Source organism: Pleurodeles waltl, chromosome 7 (genome assembly GCF_031143425.1).
Source record: "Pleurodeles waltl isolate 20211129_DDA chromosome 7, aPleWal1.hap1.20221129, whole genome shotgun sequence".
NCBI lineage: Eukaryota > Metazoa > Chordata > Amphibia > Caudata > Salamandridae > Pleurodeles > Pleurodeles waltl.
In genome coordinates, this window is record NC_090446.1 from 984,253,662 (window position 1) to 984,278,027 (window position 24,366).

At 43.1% G+C, this 24,366-nt stretch overlaps 1 protein-coding gene across 7 annotated transcripts in view; it reads right to left on the reverse strand.

Moving 5' to 3' along the window:
• Positions 1-23,872, reverse strand: part of DNAI2 (dynein axonemal intermediate chain 2) — a 121,110-nt gene extending 97,238 nt beyond the window's left edge. For 4 of the 7 annotated variants that reach the window (XM_069199800.1, XM_069199796.1, XM_069199797.1 and 1 more), the window contains exons 1-2: positions 23,289-23,388; positions 7,554-7,741 (exon numbers count right to left, since the gene is read on the reverse strand). In XM_069199800.1, the coding sequence (XP_069055901.1) occupies positions 7,554-7,741; positions 23,289-23,313 (213 nt within the window). In that variant the 5' untranslated portion in view covers positions 23,314-23,388. Of the gene's footprint in view, positions 1-7,553; positions 7,742-23,288; positions 23,389-23,509 lie in introns of those variants that run through there. The other 3 variants (XM_069199795.1, XM_069199801.1, XM_069199799.1) reach the window with 2 other exon arrangements.
• Positions 23,873-24,366: the final 494 nt, after the last annotated feature.

Genomic DNA, 24,366 nt, shown 5'->3' on the forward strand with positions numbered 1-24,366 from the left:
ATACAATACTCCAGATGTAGTCTCCAGAAACATCATTCCATATCTGCCATGCAGAACTTGACAAGATCCTGCAGAAGAGACTTCATCTTTTACAAGGGTAATGCACTCATTTCCCTACAACAACTGCTAGGCTTTCTATAATTATATAGATTTTTACATCATGGACATAATGGATGGGTTCTAGCTTGTGAGGAAAGTCTGTGCTAGTCGTTTGCTACTTATACAGCTAAAAGCCAGTTAACTTTGCATTCACAGAATGTTTTGAAAATAGAGTTTTGTTTCACAGAACTAAATAGGTGGAAGTGGAGTGTGATGGAGTGGTTTGAGGTAGTGGGGTGGAATGGATTGGGGTAGATTAGGGTGGATTGAATTGGGGTAGAGTGCGTTGGATTGAGTGGAGTAGGACGGATTGGAATGGGTGGACTGGATGGTGTGGATTGGATGGGAGTGGCATGGGGTGGATTGGATTAGGGTGGGGTGGACTGAAATGGGATGAGGTGGATTAGATTAGGGTGGAGTTGAGTACGGTGTATTAGATTGGTTTTTGGATTAGAGTGATAGGACTGGGGTGGACCATACTGGGGTGGCGTGGGAAGGACTGGATTAGAGTGGGATGGTCTGGAGTGGGACTGAGTGGAGTGGGGTGGATTAGACTGGAGTGGGATGAAAGCCAGACTGTAATTGCTTAGGTAAAACTGGAAGGTGAGAGGTGGTAAAAAGTCTAAAAAAACAATCCCTCAATGGTTTTGAAGAAGAAGGGTGGATGATGAACTGGACATTGACTGAATGTAAATGAAGCGTCATCTGTTTTTAGCATGAGCAGAGAGGAGTGGTTGAAAATAGAGGACAGATAAATCAGAATCACAGATGATAAAACTAGGAATTTCATTAGTTGGGTATCTGGGTTTAAGAGGGTGGATGAGGTACACAATATATTTTCTGATTGGAATATGGGGATAAGCTTCAAAAGGGGATGTTCGGGCGAAAGAGTTGAACAAATTCTCTATTGAGGATGGCGAAGTGTATGAAAGAGGAGGGGGTTTCTATCCAGCAGCACAAAAAACAAAGAGAATTCACATTTGATACTGTCTGCCATGCTGTTGTGCACCTATATCAGTGATAATGCCACTAAGACAATCATCAAACAAAACTAAGTTGACTAAGATATATGATTTCAGTTAGAATGCAACATAACACTACCCACTTTAACTGACAACCATACTAAAATGCGAAACCAGTCGGTCATACCAAATGTCTCTATCACCGCACACTGACACAAAAACCACCACAGGAAGAAACTGACACTAGTGGGAATTCCCTAGGGAGTGGAGGGGCCATGCCCTGTACAACTTCTGATGGCCTCGGTTAGGTCGAAGACCCTGGGGCGGATCTGTCATAGGCTTTGACCTAGAGAGGGCACAGAGAGCATTTACCACAGGACGCCTCATCTTGCGCTCCACCGCAGCATATGATCATTAATGTTCTCAACAATGCAGAGATTTTATTCTTTGTACTGCTCACCAGTCACCACAACTGCACTGCGAATCCAGTAATCTCATAATTTTTGCCAATTACCCTTTGAAACTCCAGCAGAAATCCTTTCTTGAAGTAAAGCAAACGTTTAGGGCCATACGGCTCAAGTGTATGCTGTTTCACCCTGTCCAACCTGAAGGTTATGTTTCAAGGAAAATACTTATTTTTCAACACCATGGAGTTGGCCTGGGACTGGGTGGAGGAGAGAAGTCCAGAACGGAGGACCTCAACCGCCCTGTCTATGCATCCAGGGAATGGACTCAGACAGAGAGATTGAAGTACAAAATAAATCAATGGAAAGAAGCAATGGTCGCGAAAAAGAGGGTGGACAAAGAGGATGGCTCCTCGTCTGCGGAAACTAGCGAAGATAACCTGCGTGACCCACAGGAGACCTGACCTGGCCCTAGGCATGGCCACCCAGCCACATTGGTAGGCTGTTTTTGGCACAGTTGGCATGGATCATGAAGGGTGGCAATCATGTTACATCAATCCTTTCTCATGGCCATTTCAAATGTACAGACAGGCTGGGGAGATATGTCCAGATCTCTGAGACACTGGAAGGAAAAACTATGACCGTTGTTAGCACGTCATAGCCGATTGATGCTACCTTGAAGGATCTGTTCTGGGTATGATGGTTTTTGACAGGGACTTTAACTCTTTGATGGACCCGTCTCAGGAATCCAGAGATGTTGGGTTCCACCTCTCAGAGTGGGTGCCTCCCTTGGCCTCACTGATCTCTGGAGGGCAAGATACCCAGATGTCCTTGACTTTAAGTTTTACTCCTATGCCTATAAATCCCACTCAATATTAGACTATGGGGGTCATTACGACCTTGGCGGGCGGCACGGCCGCCAATGCGGCCGCACTCCCGCGGCCCCCATTACGACATGCCCGCTGGGCCGGCGGGCGCAAACCAAGTTTGCGCCCGCCGGCCCAGCGGGAATGAGGCCGCAACATAGGAGCCGGCTCCTAATGGAGCCGGCGGTGTTGCGGCCGTGCGACGGGTGCAGTTGCACCCGTCGCGCTTTTCACTGTCTGCTACGCAGACAGTGAAAAGCTGGCCGGGGGCCTGTTAGGGGGCCCCTGCACTGCCCATGCCAGTGGCATGGGCAGTGCAGGGGGCCCAGGACACCCCTTACCGCCAGCCTCTTCCTGGCGGTGCAAACTGCCAGAAACAGGCTGGCGGTAGGGGTGTCATAATCCCCAGGGCAGCGCTGCTTGCAGCGCTGCCCTGGTGGATTATCTCCGCCGGGGCTAAAACAGCGGGAAACCGCCGGCCCCGGCGGTGCGATAGGGCAGGAAGCACCGCCAGCCTGTTGGCGGTGCTTCCGTCGTTTTAGCCCTGGCGGTCTCGGACCGCCAGAGTCAAAATGACCCCCTATGTCTTCATTCCAACAGGGGATCTTGGGGGCAGTTGGGGCATAGAGATGACACTGTCATGGGGAGGGACATTAGACGCTTAATACTTGGTGACTTTTGGATAAGCAGTTCCAGGACTTCCTGAGGGAGGGAATCAATGAGTAACTTAAGCTGAATTCGACACCTGAGACATCATATGCAGAACATTATGAGAGGCACTGAAAGTGGTCTAGAGAAGAAAAATCTTACATCTCTCAGGTAGATGGAAGGACAGAGAAATGGAAAACACCTACTTGGTAACCATTGCCGCTCAAGTTGGGCTATTTGTTGTTCTATCTCCCAGCGAGGACACTGGACTCAGACTAGAACATATTATGGCAGCCTTGAAGCAAAGATTTCTTGATGCAGCAAAGACGGGCTGGACTACCTTGCAGCATAAACTATATGAACACTGAGATAAGAGTGGGAAACTGCTCCACTGACTAGCCAACATAAAAATGAAGGAGAATAGATCTATACCCAAAATTTGCGACTGAAAGGGTGACTTGGGCTATACCTCACAGACTATTATGAGATGCTATATGGATCTAGACTGCCTAGGACATTAGAATAACAACATGCGATCCAGATATCTGGTTCTCATGAAATTATCTGCTTTTGATAGGGTGGATCTGGATCGTCCAGCCTCAGGGGATGAACTGATAGAGGCTATGCAGGAGATGCCCACAGAAAAGGCTCAAGGGTCCAACGGGTTAGCTCTAGAGGTCATAAAATCAAATAGCTCCAGATTGATTCCTCATCTTCTTTCCATTTTCTTTGAAGCTCTGCAAAATAGGGAAGTGCCAAGAGACTTGTGTGGTGCTACCATCGCAGTCCTAGGCACACCACCTACAGATTGAATCTCATACAGGGCAATATCCTTGCTTAATCTGGAGGGGAAATTGTGGCCAAGGCACTAGCCAACAGACTGGTTAAGGCAGTGGGCTTCCTAATCAGCACAGACCAAAACGGGTTAAAGCCCAGATGGGGCACTAAACATTGTCTCCATCATTTGCAGGTGCTGTTGGCTCACGTAAACTAGCTAGAGGACCCAACAGCTCTAGTATGAATGGATTTTGAGAAGGTCTTTGATTCAGTTTAGTGGGCATTCCTCCACAAGGACTGGAATGCACAAACTTTGGGCCTTACTTCAGGGAGTGAATAATGGTCATTTATTGTTCCCCCCCAGGAAAGAGTGAGAGTAAATGGCGTGTTGTTAAGGCCCTTCTAAATAGTGGGGAGGGGCTTGGCAGAGTTGCGACCTACTCACCTTTTATTTGCCCTGACCACAGAGCAGTGGTTGTATGGATAAGGTGAGACGCACAGGTGTGGGATACTGCCTGGGACGGAGGCTTTGAGGTTTGCATCTCCTTATACGCAGATGACGTTCTGTTGTGTGTATACAGAATTGGACCTCATGTTACCCAGAAAGTGTATGGTAAAGCCTTAGTCCTTACGGTCAATTGGGATAAGTCACAGGTGGTCTTGTTAGCTGGGGAAATAGACTTGGGTCTCCGAAACTGGCAAGATGTCCATGCCAGGCAAAGAGGCTTTTGCTACATCGGCATGACAATAACCAGAGAGCAGCAGGAGAGCTGGGACGTAAATGTCATCCCTCTCACCCAGAAACCTAAAGCCCATATGTCCACATGGTCAGGCTTCCCTTAAACATGCTTGGGAGGTAGGGGCTGTTTAAGATATTAGCTTTCCCTTAAGTCCCTTATGACTTCATATGGACACGAGCCAAGGTAGCTCATAGGAAGTGCCTACAATTTCCATTGATGGTAGAATAGGGGTGCTTGATATTAAGCTGCACTATTGGGCTCCCCAACTGCTCCCTATCACAGATAAGGTCTTCAAGGACATAGACAACTCAATAGTTAGAACAGAAATTGCATCACCCGAAAAACATGGGCTATGATCACTATAATATGGGTCCAGGAGTTCCCAGTCACTGCCTCCAATAACAGCCATACCCTTAGACATTTGGCAATAAGTGCCGAGATGGATGGGTTGGGATGGGAAACTGACATAGGAAACACCCCTACTGCATGGCATGTGGCAACCTGAAGATTCATGATTAAATGGGATCCATGGCTGGGATAAAATTGGATTACCTAAGATAGGCGATATCTGAGTTTTAGATCATATGCTATTTTACGAGTAAATGAAGGAATTTGAACTCCACACACCGCAATTCTCCCTCTACTTACACTTGAGGCACACATTGGGAATGTTCAAAGATAGGCTTTCTCCTCTTGCGGATTTCAAGCCCTTATAATCTAAAATCACCATGAAATAGGACACAGAGAAGGGAGTCCGACAACTCCACAAAGCTCTTGCAATAAACATACCAGATCCACAGTGGCCATGAGGAAGAAGCAGGAGCACGGCCTGGGGAATTTAGTGGAGGAGGAAGGGGGTGAGGCAAAAATGGCGACAAGGGTACTGGTGATCCCCACTAAGCTACATCTTATCCAGTTCAAGTATTTTCAAGGATTTATATTTACATCAGACAAATGGTACAAAAAGGGACCCCCTCCTTGTCTGCGATGTGTAACAAAAAGAAGCATCTTACTACACGTGCTCAGGGAATGCCTAATCATACAACGATATTTGTCTGGCATATCTGATACACTCGTGGCGGTGATTGACTTTCCTACTGATAGAGACCCAATACTGTTCCCAGGTTGGAACAGACACACAGAACACAAGCTATTAGTGGGTATCGGATATATAGTAGCCAAAAGAGATACTGTGCAGCATTAGCGCTCCACAGAGGAATGGCTTTAGTGTATGGACTATTGTGCAGTTGTGGAAGAATCAATGTATAAGTCTAGTGGCTGCCACACAAAGCATGCAAAGATTTAGGGAACAAGGTGGGACCACTTCAACAACGCTAAGTTGTGCATAAGCCAACACCGGTCCTGAAGTGGCACCACCTGGGAACTCAAATTTATGTAATGTAACTCTCAGATTGTAAGCGATTAACTTACTACTGGGAATAACTTGTGATTACTGCCTTTTGTAGTTGTGCACAAACGATAATTTTGGGGGAGGGGTTAAGTTATGTTTGTTCCGTATCGCACCCGCGAGTGTATCTTGAAGAAAACTATATAAAATAAACATATATATTTATAGAAATAACCACAAGGAGAACATTAGGAGGGGAATATCTGTAGCAAGGCATACAACACATAATGAACCCAGTGGTTTACAAGTATATGAAAAGCGGATCTCGCTCCCACAGGCACTACACACAATGCACCACACCATGGTTACACTGCTGAGCACACGCACCATCAAATAGTCAACCACTCAAAACACAAAATAACAGCCTCTGCAGACCACACTCAATCCTGCCCAAAATTCCAGAGTTGTGTAGCAAGTCTGGACAGCCAGTAGAGATACCATGTTATGTAAATGGCATTGTACTGTCTATAAATGTAAATAATAAAGAGCGACAGAATAACTTCTTAGTTCCAGGGTTAAGAGTTCTGTAGATTTTGCAGTAGATTCTTATTGGGGAGACAGGATGCGTCTTGAATAGGAGATAACCATAACAACACAATATGTGTATTTGTAACGCTCGTGTTTTCCCCAGTGGACATATTGGCACCAAATAATAGAAAAAGAGAATGTAACCGGATAAATGACATCTTCGGAGTGCAGACAATAAAAGGCCGGAGTTTGGTTTGGTGAAACACTTCTATCCAAAATTCAATGACAAAACTCCGGAATCAATAGGTAATAAAAGTTACTTTTATAAGAAAAATGGCAATAGACAGCAAACAACTTGGCAATAATACACTAATTTGCAACAAAGAAATCTGATAATTAATACAAACTGAATAAGCATGCATGCTTCCATCCCCATGGAAGAGGCTCTGAGAGAGTAGGTCATGAAAATAAAACACAGTAGAGGATAGATAACCTCTGTGCAAGCTCCTGTTGGCTGCTTTATGTGAGAGACCTGTCACAGCCTAGTGGGGGAAAGCATCAATGTATGTTTCAGCTACCAACAGATATTTACTTAAAAACACAGTTAAAGTACAGTTATTGTTACGAACGTAAACGAAAGTACCGTTGAAATGACTCGCACACCAAATGCAATACCCAAACCATCACCTTTAATGAAACAGAACTGATGATATTATATACCATGTTACCCATACACTTTGACAGAGACAAGTATGAATGCAACATCGGTAATTTTTTTTTTTTTTTTTTATTACTTTAGCTTTCCTTATGTATTGGTATAAATACTATGAGGTCATGGGCGTTGCATTTGTTGGAATAGTTATGGTTTGCATGGCTGTCCCCAGCTCTAGCTGACGAATTATTCGAACCAATCAGATGGAAATTACAACCACTATATCTAGATAACAAGATGTGTTCTCTGTGTGTATCTTTTAATGAAAGGCACAGAGGATCATTCTGGGATACGACATAAAATGTAGATAGAAAAGCTGATGCATTATTTACCCACCATACAAACAGCAAAGGAAGGTAGTGAGACAGGGAGAAGGAGAGGAACATTTACTCTGATTACCCCCAACTCTAGTTCTTTGCTTTGCTCGGTTTCCCTTGTTTCAATGTTTTACTAAGTTAGTCGAAGTTACCTCATGTTCGGACATATCATACGCACACTGGATTGCAATGTCGCATGGATTTCTGTCAATATAGTTGGCAGCCTGGCTTGGATCTGGAAGTATGTCCACATGGAGCTCTGCTGGCCGGTCGGAGAAGTTGCATTGTCGTCCAAATTCGCTCCTTTTTCTTGTGTAAATGTAGACTATTTCCATGGTGTCTTAAGAAATAAAACACACAGAAGCAAAGTTATTCATCACACAGTTCAAAGCCACAGATCTTTAGCACCAAAAGAAACATTAAAGTGCCTGTCTAAAACGTAGGTATACCCTAAAAAGACCACAAAATCTAAGTTATAGCTGCCTGATTCCCCTACAGAAGATGTGGTCTAGTGACAAAGCCCCTAGAAAGAGAAGACCATGGATTTATCAGTTTCAGATTTTGCAAATAGCTCAGAAACATATGAATTTCCTCAGGATACATACAATATGGTTTACCTAATAACTTAGACATAAAATAGGCTATTATCGGTCTATGGATGTTTGCATACAAGAGCCAAGTACAGTAAACAAGACAATTTGGGCACATCAGTGGGGAGTTGTTTACTCATTATAAAATACTAAAAGAGGGACAAATAAATTACTGTATAAATATTTAATATTGAATGTACCTGAATTGGCTATTCTTTATAATATTGCAGAATAAATCATTTGTAAGCGTTAAGACAGAAGAAGGAATCAGCCCTCTCAACACGTGTGATATCCAGTCAACAGAATTCGTGCTTTTGTCTGTTTTTTTTACCCAAATGACATGATTTTCGTTTTAGGAGCAGAATTTTCCCTTGCACAGATTTCAAACTTTCCAACAATCACTGCAAATTCACTTGAGTGCAATCACAAATGAGTACCTCATCTACTATGTATGCAGCAGAATTCCAGGCTTCTACTCACAGCGCAAGGCAGAGCACAGTACACACATTCCTTGAGAGAGCTCTAAAACATGAACTTTAAATACTCCTGATGCTACTACCCAACCCTAATTTAATCTGCTTGCCACCACGCTTCATGACAATGCCCTTTCTATTTTAGATTTACCTCACCAACAATTTTTGCAGCACAGCAACAGGTTCATCTCCCATTCCCTAAATTTCCTATAAGGCAACGTTTTACAGGCACCCATGCAAAGCCTACATAAACAATTATTGCCTCACCTGCTTGCCTAATATGGTACTTGGCTAATTGATGCAAAACCACTCATTGACTGGTCATTTAGTATCTCATGATAAAACTGATTTGTTCCACCAGAATTACATTTAACAAAAGTGCAAATTAGGCAAACTGTGTAATTGTCAAAACTCTATTTTGTGCCCAATGTGCTGAGGCACGTCCCTGCCTCGAGCACTCCAAGTCATCCTTCCCTTGTGGCACCTTCCTGTCTCGAGCACCCCAGGGTCACCCTCCTAGGAAGCTTGAACCTTTGACCCTCCTGTTCTGTTGCTAGGCAAGCTTAGTCTGTTTTGCAACTGCAGATTATCACGTGTCTTTTAGGATCCACTCTGAACCACTGAATTCTGCAATGATGCACTTGGGGTCCCGTCATACTTGTTAATTGTTGCCAATTACCATTTGCATCTACCACCTGCAAGGTCTCATATCTGTTGTATGTAACACAGGATCTTCCCCAGGTTTACTGAAATATTCCATGCTTCCACTTGGAATATGTGCCCTCTGGAACACTCTTTTCTTCCAGCATAAACACCCCCTCTGAACCTGCATCGGCGCTTGGCCTCATTCCAGTCCTGGGCAAGCATTCTCCCTGCACTCACCTCCTGAGTTGCCCAGAGCTTCCAGAGCTTTAGTTTTTGAAGCCTTCCTGATGATCCTGTGATCAAGGCTTCTGCAATGCTTCTAGTGTCTTCCTTCATGATTTACAATTCTGTCTCTTCTTGAGCTTCTTGCACTGAGCATCATGCCGTCTTCGGATTCCAGTTAAAGTACTACACAAGGCTAGGTGTTTTCCCCTCAGGTTAGTATGCACTAATCCATAGGTTGACAAATTATTCAAAGACTGATTCCTCTGACGGCATGAGCACCTTTTCAGACATTGTTTGAGTATTCACCCCCTTAAGGCCCAGCGCTCTGGACTCTTGCAATGCACCACTCGGACCTTTATTGTACCTGAACTGAAACTCTGCCACTGTGCTCTTGGCAAGTTGTATCTAGTATTTTGGGAGAAACGTCAAGAACTTGAAGTTGTATTTGAGTTTGAAATCTGAACCTTGTATGTTCTGTAGTGCCAGAAAATCTCCAGTTAATTCTTGAAATAGTTTCTGCTCTTTATCATGCAATATTTAAAATGACATCTGCAAGTGTACATATACTGTAAACAATTGATGGTTTTTTGGGGAGTTTAGAACCTATGGGCAACATTGCCTCTGGTTGTTTTTAGTGTTCCATACCTGCATAAGGATAAAGAGGTCCAGGGAGTCTCGATGATACTAGGCAGTGCACAATACAGCTGAGCAGTCCTCTCAATGACGCAAATCTTTTCTTGTTTTGTCCCATCCTGCTTTCCCCTCTGGGGCCAGTTGATGGAACTAGACAATTGTTACTTGTTTCACTAGGCTGCCCCAGCTGGGGTTGGGAGCTCAGCATCATCTCTGCGGTTGGAACCCAGTGAGCAACAGTAATAATACTTTTGCAAAAGTTTTGCTTGGGCATCTAACAAAGATATTTGTCTATATGAGGCCAGACTGTCCCGATCTCTGTTTGATTTTTAATTGTGACAATAATACTTCCTAGATTCAGGCGCCTGTCCTTGCTCCATGACCTTAAAGGAACTGGAAAGCCTGCCCATCAGGATGGATCTAGTTTATTAAAAGCAATAAATGTGTAAATTAGAGCAGTTAACCCTCAATTGTAAAGGTCCTCAATAAATCTTATGATATTTTGGAGATCCATGTGACTGATACACTGAGGGTTATGTCAATGTTCTGTAGAAATTAGCTGCAATGCTATAGGGAGGCATTAGATACTAGCCATATCCTCGTGGCTGACATATCTTCTGTACCCTTTCTTTTCAATGAACCCTGTTATCTAGCTCTGTGGTCTTGAGGATTTTCTTCAACATAATTTTTTTCTGTGCAATCAGAGTTTATATAGTGTTTGCAAACTCAGTCATTGTATCAGGTTTTTCCCTGACACACTAACTCACAGCGCTGAAATATTGCATTAAGATTTTCTTCAATTTATAAGTCATCACACCATGAGTTCATAGTTATCATCAATTTATATTAAATCAAACTTCTATATACTTAATTTATAATATGCTACAATACACACTACTGTGAATCTTGCAGTAGTCAATACCAAAATGGACAAATTAACATTAGCTGCCTGAAAATCTGCAAGACAATGGGATGCACAGCATTCCCACACCCTCTTGCAGATTACAAGGTCCAGCCTCTTACTTACCTTCAGCTCCATGTTTCTGAGCACTGTTTACAGAAGGTAGGCTTGAATCCCCTTCTGGAGTATCTATACATGCCAGGAAAAGGAAACAATTTCTAGAGAATGATAAAAGCTTCTTCTGGTGTGCTAGAATTAAAATGTTTTAACCATGGGGGATACGATCCAAACGGAGGGCAGGGAGGCTTTTGAAAAGTCCATTCCAGACGCATTTGATTCACAACACAATAGCTCCCGAGCATGGAGTACAAGCTTACATGTAGTTTCTCCTTGTTCATGGCCAGGGGCGTGTTACAAAAAAGTTAATGACAGAGACTGCCTTGCTGAAACAAAAATGTAAAATAACCTTGACAAATGAAGTGGAGGGCATACTTAACAATATTCCTATATGCCTCAGTTTCTGCGAAATATCAATTACCAGTCCATGGTAAAAAAAAATAAAAAAAAGAGAACAAGGCAGGTGAAATATAAGTGACAACAAATCATCGAGCCCTTCCAGGCAGCATTCAAGGCCTCAGCATTGAAGAGGACAGGTACACGAGTTTTAATGCCACTTGTTCGGGAAAGTGATCTCTCCACTCAGAAATGGAATAGAGACATGAGTAGTAAATACCAGTGGAAGTCGAATAATTGGACATAACGTCTAATAAGAAGAATTAGCCTGGCCAGATTAAGCCTATATTATTGAATGTGCAGGAACTAATGCAGCCGAGTTTCTAAAGTACTAACTTTGGGTATTCGTCATTACATTCTGTGGTTTAGGATATGACACAGCTAAAGCATGTTATAAACATCACACTCAAAGTGCAAACAGGGTGAAGTTGTTTGACAACTTTGACAGCTATCTATTTTTGGTTGATAAAGCCACCTTTACGGAATGAATTAAGGTACTTAAACATTTATATAGCTCATCTATACAGAAAACATGTATCTCTAGACACTTATTTCACAGGACGAACAAGGAAATATACACCTTAGATAAGACCACTGAAAATGGTAATTATATTTTTCTTGATAACCCTCCAGGCAAATACTTATTGGTAACTAATTTGAGATGCTAGGAGTAAGTCTGAAATTAGGTTGTTCAAGATGGCGTGGTGATATGAATGGAGTCGGCAGGCTAGATCCTAACTTGAGGCTTTATCAGATACATACCATGATGCCTTCATGTGGCTCATCTTGTGAATTTGACAAAGTATTTTGAATGCCAACCTTTGACTAACGGGGTACCAAAGTAGAGAGCAAAGTAACTAAGATGTGATCTCTTTTCCTCAAAACTAACGCTAACCATACTCGATCATTCTGTGATTTTTATATTTGTCAAGATAATTATTTTGACCCGTGGCAAAAGGATTGCAATAGAATAGGTATGTCCTCACCACGGCCCTAATAATGACTTTCAGTGTCACAGTCATAATAGCTATACGTATTTGAAAAAATAAACACATGTATTAAATGAAGAGTCAGCACTAGATGTATACATTACTATACATTTGTCAATGATTGCAGGTTGTTTGAAGGGGGGAAACAGTGTGAGGTGGCTTCCTATTCCTTGCTCGCCTCCAGCTGCAACCACCATTGTGTGGTATCCTCATTTAAGGATTGGAGAATTCCAAAAGAAGGAATGAGGGTACAGTTAAAGTCGTTTGGCATTAGAGTATTCCATTACTTTAACTTTTTGTTTGTAATCATTGACGCCAAACATTGATAATAACTAGTGAAAAGTGCATGCCCATTGTTTCTTCCCATGCCTTGAGTATGGGGAGGAATCCACAGATAAAGGGCTATTAGGGAAAGAAGGGGTGACCCGTGGAAGATTAGTTTTTAATGTTTCATTTCCACAGCATGGGCATTGCGTCACACAGAGATTAGTGTACTGGAACTTTTAAGACCAGTGGAAGGGAGCTTCTCCCATAACCAGGAAACACAACTAGTTGTCCAACCCATAAATGAATGAATGATGAATGGTACTTTACATGCAACTTACTGAAGGTTTCTTGGCACTAGGATTGAATCTGCTCATTAATCATAAGAGTATTAAAGGAAGAGGTGAGCTTTGAGAGTCGTATGAAAGAAACTGTTACTACCCACGGAATGCAGAGAGATAACTGGGGAGTCTGAACAAAGAATGCTCAGATTTTAAGGGGTGTGGCGGTGTTTTAGTAGAACAATGTTCCAGAGCACAGTAGGCTCGAGGGCAATAAGGGAGAGAGTCGAGAAGATAGGCAATATACTTCCTGGCATGAAAAGACAGTTGAGAGCAACAAAGAGCATTACGTTCAATTAATTTGGCCCCAGGTAGCCAATTACTGCTCAGTCGATGGAAGGGACAAGCTCAAATGTCTTAAGAGGAAGGCCAGTCACACGCTATGCTTTGAAGCATTTAAAGTCCCCTAATTCTCTGGACAAGAAGACCTAAGTAGCAAGTGTTTGGTATAGTCCAACGTGGACAAAAGAGCTGAGAAGCCACTAGAGTGTGAGAACAAATAGAAAGAGTTTTCCCTGCAGTCTCACCTGTGGGAAGCATGTGGAAACTGCCAAGTTGACCTGGTCCCTCAAATACATGCATTTCTCCCCAGAAAGCTTAAGATTTTGACTTTGGAATAACATTAGGTAGGGGCCCAACATGGTTAGGCCAAAAGAATGAATAGGTTTCATGTATTAGAATCCTCACTTCAGTTTTTCTAGCATTACCTTTTAGCAAATTTGTACTCATCCAACTCTTGAATAGAAATTAAACAAGACTGGATAGACTATTGGAACTCAGTTGAAGGTCTACTGATCTTCAAAATAATCTGTATATCGCCTGCATATGAGACAGATTCTAGCCCAAAGAATCGTATAGTGACCAACATGGATCTTATGTAGATATAACAATCAAAAATAAGGCGGATCCCTAGGTTATCCCTTAGGAGACTATGGAGACCTTTGAATGAAAAGGAAGATGGTGGAAGTTATGTTAAAACTTAGAGAGATAAGAGTAGAACATATAAAGTGCTGCACCCGATCTGAGCATAGTCTGACATATAAGTGCTTCAAGGTGAGATGACAGCCAATAGGCCGGATGTTTTTCACCAATCTTTGCAATTATAGGGAATAATGCAATAGACCTATAGTTTGCAATATTACTAGGGTCCAAGCTCTTTTTAAGTGTGGCTCCATGCTTGTATGCTTTCAGCAGCCTGGCACCAGGCCTTCCAAAAAGAAAATAATTGGCAATTAAGTGATAGCACGAGTGACAGACTCAGCTAACGTTTGAGGAACCGATGACAGACCGGGACTGCTTGAAGAACCATACTTCGTAGAGATCAGGAGTTCTAATACATGGTCTTCAGTTATGGGCTGGATGTTATTGAGCACAATCAAATCTCTAAAAAACGAAGGGTTTGGAATTAACTCTCTACTAAGCGTGAGCAGCTCTTTAATACGGTTCTTAATGTATGAATTTGGTTGTGGAAAATAGTTGCAAGACTCACAGAGAATTCCTGAAAATCAGAGGTAAGTCTAAGTCATATTCTGGCTTTGCAAACACATTAACTACTTTAGAAAGGGTATTGGGGAAATTTTCATGAGATATTTCTTTCGGTAAAAGGCTGTCTTTTCCTGGTGCAGGCATACATTACAAAAAGTTACTTCTGTCACAAGATTCTTCTTTGTAATAGATACGGTATTTTCTTTCAGCCTGCCTCACTTATAAACTTTTCGCTCTTACAGTCACTATTGCCAGGTCTTGATGATCAAATTCATTGCATGAACTGAGGTGTCACTGCTTTAAGGGGAGAGGGACGCGCCTGGTGAAAGGCATGTGATTGGACAGCTAAAACGAGGGAAGTGGAAGCTGCTTAATGGTGTAATAATAACTTTCCGTCTACTTCTTTGTTCATTTTTCTGAGAGAAAGGCAGTGACTCGTCTTCATTTGATGGTCTTTAGAGCTGGTCATACCAAGACGAGAAATATCTAACTGAATAAAAGCATGGTAAGCCCATACCTTTGGTTGTAGCTAAGTGACGTTACTGGTCTATGAGGAGAAAATAAAACGATGGCAGACTAAAACAAAGTACACATTAGTTGAAGACGAGAGGAAGAATCATAAAACTATAATTTCCTCATAGTAACCCCCTGGCACTACCATGCTAGCAATGTTAAAATGAGTTCTTAAACTAATGAGACTCTCCCACCAATGCATCCTCTCCAATCTAGGTGAAAAACTTAATAAACTTTAGGAACTGTTCCTCTAATATCAGATCCTGGCTCTTCGTGTAACCAAGTTCTACCAAGAGGATCCCGTTTACGTTCTTTAAGCAGCATGGGAAATTCCTCCTGATAATCTGGTGAAGATTTAACGCAAGGGGGTAAATCTAAGAAGAACCTGTGGGAGATCCTCCTTAGTAGAAGGTTCCATTGGAGCCCTACTGCCTTTCTCAGTGACGCGATCCAAGACAGGTAAGTTTGGAGCATTATTATGCTGCAGATGGCATCAAAATGGTGATAGCCCCTATCCAAGACGGTGCTTCTTTCAAAACAAGCATTTGCAATACAATGGGTCTCGCATTTGCTTGATTTAGAGCTATTAGCGTTGTGAACTCCTAACCGGACTTTTCTTGCCACATAACTTGAAAATCAAAAGTAAAACAGTTTCACATAAGCGAGACACAAAAGGAAAAAGAAGTTTGCTCGCAGTCAAACGTATTGACAAAAGTGTAATTAGCCATGTAACAGTGGCGATAGCCAAGGCGGTAACAAAACCTCCCCAAGGGGGGACAAACGTAAACCATTTACCAATGTCGTCATCAAAGGATTTTTGAAGGGCAAGCCCATGAACGAATGATAGGGATGGACGTGAGGTGGGTGTTGTTAAAAGCCCAGATAAATACCAACATGTCGGAAAAACAGTGCATGCAGGCTGCTATGCTCGACCTAAAAAAGAAGAGCAACTGAGGTGCAATAAACCCTGCGATTAATAAGAGAGGCGGCCTTCTGTCAGGTTTGAGGCTTAACATGTATACATTAAAAGTTAATTTCTAAATAGTGCTACAATGCATACCAATATCATGTACTTTTGATATTTCAATCTGATTTAAAGCACGCAATTTAATAGGGGTAAGCAGGTAAAATTTTTATAAAAACAAAGAAATACGATTTACAGCAGAGTAGAATCAAGAGCTGCTTCAGTAAAATAAGCGCTTGCAATTCTAATCTATCACTGTTAACTTTACTTACAAACACGACCAAATAAATTTGCCGTTGTTCACAGTCGAGTTGTGTTTTCCATATTTGTGTTGCAGATTTTTTATTGAACACTAGATGTCACTGAAAGGCAGCAAACTGTGTTGTTTGACTGTTCGCAAAGGAGAAAGAATGACAAATCCAATGATAGCAAAACCAAAGATCTCCTTCTGGTTGGGGTTTACCCCAGAAAGAAAGGAAACCAACACACAGGACCAAGGCGACTGAAATTGACACAAAAGGTATTCAATCTCGACTAAGGAAAGTTTCTCAACATACAGCAACACAGTCCCAGAGATCATAACGGATTTCCACACCATCCAAGATTTATATAGAGCAGCATTGGGAACCTCACACTCCCAACCCCTGCCACCACATCCACGATCGAACTTTCATAAATGTGCTACCACTTTTCACAATAGACTTAATTCTCATCTACCCCTCACTTCTCCTATTACATACACACCAAACCATATACCAAGCCCCATTACTAGTACACCATCCTTACTCACTATGCCAAGTACATGGCACAGAGCGGTTCTCTTATTCCACCTTTCACCTCTTTTAACTTGCCATTTTGTCCTTCCCTGCTTAACCTTAATATTTCTTTTACCAGCTGATCCCCCAGCCTCCCCTGTACCACATATACCTTTGCCTTACACCTCCATTACCCGCCACAGTTAACCGCTTTTACCTTTTCCTTGCCACATTGACCTGCACTCTACATCTCCTCATTTGTGACTTGCCCTTAACAGATGCCTGCCAGCCACTACCAAAGTACCTTCCACCCGAATTCTCTTCCCATACCCCAGACCCTCAGTTGTACTACCTGTCCCTAGTCTATCTCCACTACTTATCTGCACCTAGGAAAGACGTGTCCATGTGAATGCCAGGGCTCCTCCCTTCTCACTTTTGTGAATTTTTCACAATAAGTGAAGCAAGCTTTGGCAAAGCCAAAAGGTCTCGCCTTTGGGACCTACTGGCTTTGCCAATGGTTTTAGCAGCTGCCGCACAGCATCCCTGAGGCTTTGAGGTGGTCATGCGTGTCATTTTTGCAGGTTCACATAACACATGCACGCACCTACAAAATGGCACAAATGTTTGTTTTTACCTTCAGTTAGAATTTCAAGTTGGATTCCTAACTAAAAGGATAAAAACCACACAAAAGAATTTTAAAAGTGAGTGGGTTTAAGCAACACGGGGTGGAACCAACAGTGGGAGCAACAAGGTGAAAAAGGGTGGGAAGAGGAAGCAATGGGGTGGAAACAACAAGAGGAGGAGGCAACACAGATGGCAAGTGTGGTGGGAAGCAACACAGGGGCATGGAGTGGTAGCAATACCTAGGGTGTGGGTGGGATGGGCGAAAGCAACACAGATGGCTTCGGTGGGTGGAAACAACAAGAAGGGTGGGAGGAAAGAAGCCACTCAGATCAGAGGTGTGGGTGGAAGCAACAAGAAAGACACAGGTGGAAGAAAATAACTGAGTAAGGGAGCAAAGTGGAGCTGGCAGGACAAGCACACATGCAAAAGTGAGAGAAAAACTGAGCACAGAAGAGGGGAGGGAGAGAAGTACACTATGGAAACAGGTGGAAAACACATGCACTCTTGTGGAGTGCTAAAGCAAAAAGAAGAAAGAAAAAAAAGTGTGCTTGGAAAGCCAGTAGTGGAACCATGAAAACAATGAGTCCATTGTCTGGGGGAGAACCAAACAAAGGAGGAAAGCTCACACAAGCTGATGAATAAGAAGCTAGTAAATTATATTGATAATTAAACCAACAAACTGAGCAATGGACGGGTTCCAAGCCCACTGTAAGTTAACAATACATCTTGCACCAGAACATGCACTGTGTAGTAGGCAAGCCATAAAAACATTATTAAATTATGCTGATATTCATGGCTGTAGCCTGTGTCTGTAAAATGAGCACTTTCAAGCTACCTGCATCTCATGTGAGTATGAGCATGCGTCAACCAACAGAGGCATGCAGAGCTGGCGATCTCACAGCCCTTAGATCAGTGAGATAATCACCCCGGCAAATCCATATCTTTCTATGCTGAGGACCACCCCTTGAAGACGTGGAGGTGAAATTAGTTGCGATACTTCAGGCTTCAACCCTATAGCACCCAGGTCTACACGTCAATCAGGGACGACAGTCTCAGCCAACCCTATCCTTTCACAACTCGTCAAAGGACTGGGGTAGGGGCCTCAGTAAGCTTCACACCACCCCACCCACCATGTGATGAGTTGAGCAAGGATGGGTGTTAGAGGCAGCAGATGCACATCACACATACAGACCTTTTCACTCAAATAAGTGTCAAAGATGATGCAGGTCCATTCCATCAGACCTATCACGTCTGCTCATTTCCATGCCATAATTTACAAGAAAATGCTTCTGCTCTTATTATCAAGAATAACAGCTGGGCTGCAGATGAGGATACAATGGAATCCAGGCCAGCTGAACTAAAGGAGCTGTACATGCACATTGCTATCAGTGAGAAAGACAAGGTGTCTTGGGGTTGCTGGGCTTTGAAGCAGTACTGGCCAGTTTGCTTGGAGCCATATCTGCCCAAGGCCTAGGTCACACATTTGTCACCTATTGCCACTCGCCTGTCGCAGACCTCGTCCTGAATACTTCTTGAATCCTTAGCAAGCGCCATTTAGTACTGCTCATCCTGGGCCAATGTCCAGGTGATTCACGTTATTTTGCTACTTGGAGGGAAGTAAACATTCATCTCATACATCATAAATGAATATGTTTCTCCATCGTTCCTGGAGGGTGAGGCCTCTCACAAAGATGAGAGGGAGGTTCTGTGTCAGAGCTGACTGAGGACTGTACTACGGTCTCATGCATAGTAATGGAGAATGGCCTCAGAATCAGTGCTGTGATTTAAAATATACTAGTACTTGGCCTTGTTCGGGAAAATCAAGCAGCTGTAAACTTGGAGTGGGGCCTGACATATGTCTCTGGCGATGTTCCACTGCCCTAGTTAGTATCTGTGCTCCAACCAGCAGCGTAATCTGCAAGACATATGGAGTAAGCATGAAGCTGCAAGTCACAGAGCAAAGAAAAGGAACTGTGAACAAACAGAGGAATGTGTAGGGTTAAGGAAGAGACTGCATGATGCAGGGCACAAGCGAAAAAGAAAGATGATGTATGGCAGAGGGTGTGGAGAAGAGGCAGACCTGTAAGACACGCAGAGCAGGGGGGCAAATGTATTAAGATACAGCAAGTTGATTAATAATTGGTATGTACATTTCTTTTATGTCTATCACTGCACGTATCACTTGTATCTGCATGTAGAATATGGAATGTGTTGGGGATTCTCTGGTGCCTTCCAGTGACAGTTGGATCCTGGCTGTGGAGGTTACCAGTAATCTGCTTCCTACTCTATCATGGGTTTACTATTGGATTAAACTACGCTCTTAGTTTTGCTTCCAAAGTAGGAGGCACAGATGGTAACTGTGTTAATGGAGCACGGGAAATAAGTGGAGGTTAAAGGGGAAAAAGGTACGATTGGATGCGATACACAGGTGAATAGGCATTCGTGGGCATGCATTTAGGAGCCTTTGGAAATGGGAGCATGTAAAAGGATCTGTGCAGATCGAAGACCGAGTGATATGATCTATGAGGATGGGAGAGGAACAGCAATAGGGACTATAGTGATGTAGAAAGTGACAGTCACGAATGAAGATATTCTCTTTTGATTCAAAATGACATTTGGATGAAATTAATGTTACAAATAAATGAAATGTTGTTTACATTGCAATAAACTTAATATGTTTTGAAGGAATATACAACTGTAATAGTTAATAACTTTTTTTTTTACAAAATTAAGAGTGTAACAACTTTTTTCACAAATAGTAGTTTAGAGCTCCTTCATACTAATATTCTCCCCTTGAATTACAGAAATTACAGAATCCATGTTTGGGGTTCTGTTCAGAAAGTATTATGGAATACAAAGTAGTCAGCACTGTGGAGATGTGAGAGTTAGTGATAATGGTACCTGGGGTGAGCGAGAGAGTAATACGGTCTGTGAAGATGGGAATATTAGAGATAGGGTCTTCAGCAATGGGAGACTTTATGATAGGGCATCCACGTTTGGCGAAGGGGGTAATTGGCACTTTTGGGATGGAGTGGGAGAAGGGGTCAGGAAGAGAATGAGTGGAAGTGTTTGTGAGGATGGGATAGGGTGTATAACGAGGAAAGGAGAGAATGAGGAGGGCTGTGGGTATTGGAAAGTATGTGAGTAAGGTAAAAGTAGGTGAACTGGGGGACTAGATCTTGCTACACAAGTCATTTAAAACCTTGCTTAGCATGTGGTAACTTAGCACCCCAAAATAGTAAACAAGAACACACCTCTTGGAACGGAGAAGTGGAGCATGTCTGGGGTTGAGTTCACGATAGGTATCCATAGCTATCATTAGTGTAAGCATTGCATGGTACCAGGGACCATGACTATGGGGGTGAGAGGGTTAATTTTACACCCGACCACTTTAAAGGTTCAGCAGCCACCACTGGCAGCCTCTCATTTGGGCCTTAGACTGCTTCACATAACCTTTGTACTCAACCCTGATACCAAATCTTGCCCCAGACATATCAAAATATTTCATTCAATACAGGAGTAAATATTTGTTGTCATAGGAAAGTACCCTGTATCCTGTCTTGGGAAGTGAATACACTTAAAACTGTTATCCTGACTTTTTGTTGGCCTTGCTAGAATTATCATCCATCATCTGCACCGAGGCTTAGGTCTACCCATGGGAAAGCCAAGGCCATGACACAGGATTACTGTCCATTGTCTGGATTGTTGACATAAAACTTTGGTGGCAGGGTACCAACTACTGTAGAATAATGAACCTGAGCATACCTTTTTCTATTCCCGAAGGGGGGGGGTGTGGAGGGGGGAGTATAGTCTACCAACCACACTCAAGAAAAGAAGCATTGCAATGTAACACCTAGACCATTGTACTGACATTCCATGTGCGTGCTGAGAACAAGTATGCATGATGGATACGCAGCATGTGTCTGGTAGAGAGGCTCCACATTTAGTGCAAGTATGATTGCAGTAACCAGAGGGATCCATTTTGCGTGGTCTCTGGTTTAGCATGGTACAAGATGTAGAGCGTATTAAGGGTGGATGCAGCCTCCCTATACAGTGGAAGTGTAATGCGTTTTTTCCTGTGGCTAAAGGGTAGAGAGCCAGATGTTGAAGCAAGGGAGGATGGATGCACTGCTGCCATAAGAAATTCTATGAGGATCTTTTAGCAAGGGTTTGCTGAGCACTACTATTTGGTGGAGAAGGGGTGAGTCAGCAGATTTTGTTATTTAAGGGTGAGAAGGTTCCTAGGAGTCTACTCTTTTGTCTTTCTAGGATTGTTGCTTCAGGAAGGCTGAAAGCCAAGTACAGACTTTTCACACTTCATTGTTCCCATGTTTTCAGTACTTCTGCTTGGAGACAGCATCATCACTACCTGCTGTGGCAGCCATCCCTTTGCACAAAACAGTGCCTGCGCCAGAGCCAGAAAATTACACTTATGAGCAACCTTAAATCAGAACCTTACAATAGTGGACCGAAATCCACTATCTGGAGAATGCTTAGATTTCGTCTGTCTTACTATCGCCACCTGACTCATTCAATAAGGAAGACAGTGTTTACAGTAACTATACATAGGTGAGAAATATGTATAAAATGTATTTATATATACAAGACTAAGCCTAAAAAAAAACTCATGACTGGATAATATTTCTCGCATTCTGAAGGCTTTGTGACTGATGCTCCACATGCAGCATATTCTCAGAAGATCCCCATTGCTGGAAGCAGAGCATCTGCCCCATTGCTTGGAGGCTGCAACTGCCAAGGACAAAGCACTCTTCAGCCTGGCCTGCTGGACTGTTGGCTTGATTGGTTATAGCAAGGCTGCCACCCAGAGTCCAGCGCCAGTTGCGAAGATGCTGGTGGTGTGAACTCTACAAGAATGCTGACCAAAGATGAAGAAGCTGAACCCCCTGCAAACAGGTAAGACAGGCCTAGGTTGAGGCTGTATCTTGAACTGGAAAGACATGCCCATTGTTAGGCAAATAACGCTCTCACTTTGAGCTTTTTTTTTTTGCGAAAGAGCATACAGACTTGTGTACAGATTATTTAAAATGGCGATCGATTGGTGAACTCATACCTGTGCCAGTTGTCTATGTCATGTTAACCGTAATAAATCCCACAGACCACCTTGAAGGCCCCATAGGAATTGCCAGGCAGCCCGTAGTTCGGAATTTTGAAACCTCTATTGTAACCACCACCCCCCTTAGTGTGTAGTATTTTGTTTTGCTCTGACATTCAAGTACTTATTTTTTCTTAAATCAAAGCACTGCACGGAGAAGGAAATTATTGCACCTGTTGGTTGACTATTGAGTTCGGAGTCTTTGCCCCTATACTACCTATTTAACTGTTTGCCCTTGCTACCCTGACAGCTCAGTGCGGGGGGGGGGGGGGGTACTTGCCCCTCTTTGTAGAGCTATATGAGGATGGACACAAGAAGCAAACAACTCCAATGGCCATGCTTGTAACATAATAGCCTATCAGCCCTCGAACAGGGTCTTACTATCTGCTAGTACTGATTTTTTGTCTGTATATTATGGGAATTCCCATCTCTATCCTAGATCTTTCCTGTCTCTGTCATCTGTCTTAACTGTTCATGGCTAGTTCTCTACTTTAACTGTTCACCGCGTTGCACACTCTACTATCTCTTATTGTACGAACTGACATTATTTAACCACTTTCCTGACCCTGTCTTCCTAGGGTTCATTTTGCTTGCAGGCATCGTCCACGTACAAACGTCTCGCTCCAAAGTTCCATCACCTTCAACCTATCTTGCCCCACTCTCCTCCTTATCGGCCGACCCTGATTTTTTACAGATGACTTCTCTTGCATTACTTGCCAGCTGTCTCTCCCAATGTGGATCTCCTCTTCTCTCCAATACCTACTGACCACTCTCTTAAATTGTACTCGTCACAGTGGCATCACCTTCCACTGTCGCCCGCCCCCGCCTCTCCTCGACACTTAATTCGGACTTAACCTACCTGCCTGTGTGCCCACACTTGCCATCTTCGTTTATGCGACGTCCTTTTAGCTAAATTACCACTGCCTTCAAGGCTATCCCTGTGGCGCTCACTACTTGCCTGCTTCTGCTCTATTCGGCCCCTTGCCACCTCATATACTGTGTTTCCCTCCTCCGTTTCTCTCCTCCACAGTAACTGCCCTTCCCCCGCCGACTCCCAAGCTGATACTCTTCCAAACTTACCTGCCTTCCTTTGCCCTTCTACTCATGGGTTTCGCAGCAGCTGGCCACATACACACACACAGACAGTCCGCGTTCAGCGTCCCCTAGCAACGACCATCCGGAAGAGGTATTGCTGGACTGTGGCTTGTCTGCCCGCCATGTTTGCAGTGGTAAAGGAAACGACTCTTTATGCGTCTTTGTGTTTTTGGGCAAAGTGGTTCCTACCGAATATCACAAAAGGGTGCATTGTTGAAAGACGGAATGTTTCCAATCATATTAAGATTAGGATGGTGCACGGCATTTTGGAATAGGCAATAATGTGGGAATCTAATATATTGGCTTCTCTAGACGCGCCACAGTGTAAAGAGTACGTCAGCCATATTGAAATGGTGCTTAGAAGTTGTTGGTAGACATGATGGAAGGATCTTGTTTCTTTAATTTACGACTATTATCGTGTCCGAGAACGGTTTTTCTTTTCCACAGGCGGCACAGAATCGGTCTTTGAAACGAAAGCACAACGCTTTGGAAAAAGTGTGTTCTGTGTTGCACGGCATACTAAAATCAACTTTATCAGTCCATTTTGATTTTCCTTTGAGAAAGCTCCTCATAACCATAAACTTTCTCTTCGGGTAAAACTCGAACCTAAAGTCTATTTCTTGCTTGTCTTGAAATCAGCAGTGTATTATGGACAACGTTTTTTTGGATGAGGACAAAACTCTTTCATATTCGTATTTATTCCAAATCTCTATGCAGTGTGCCTAGTCGTAGAGTGACCAGGTGGCCATGTCACCGTGACACAAACTAGGATTGCCACCTTTCTCAGGGAAAAATACCGGCCGCATCACGTTTTAATATTCTGCAAAGCCCAGGCCTGATAG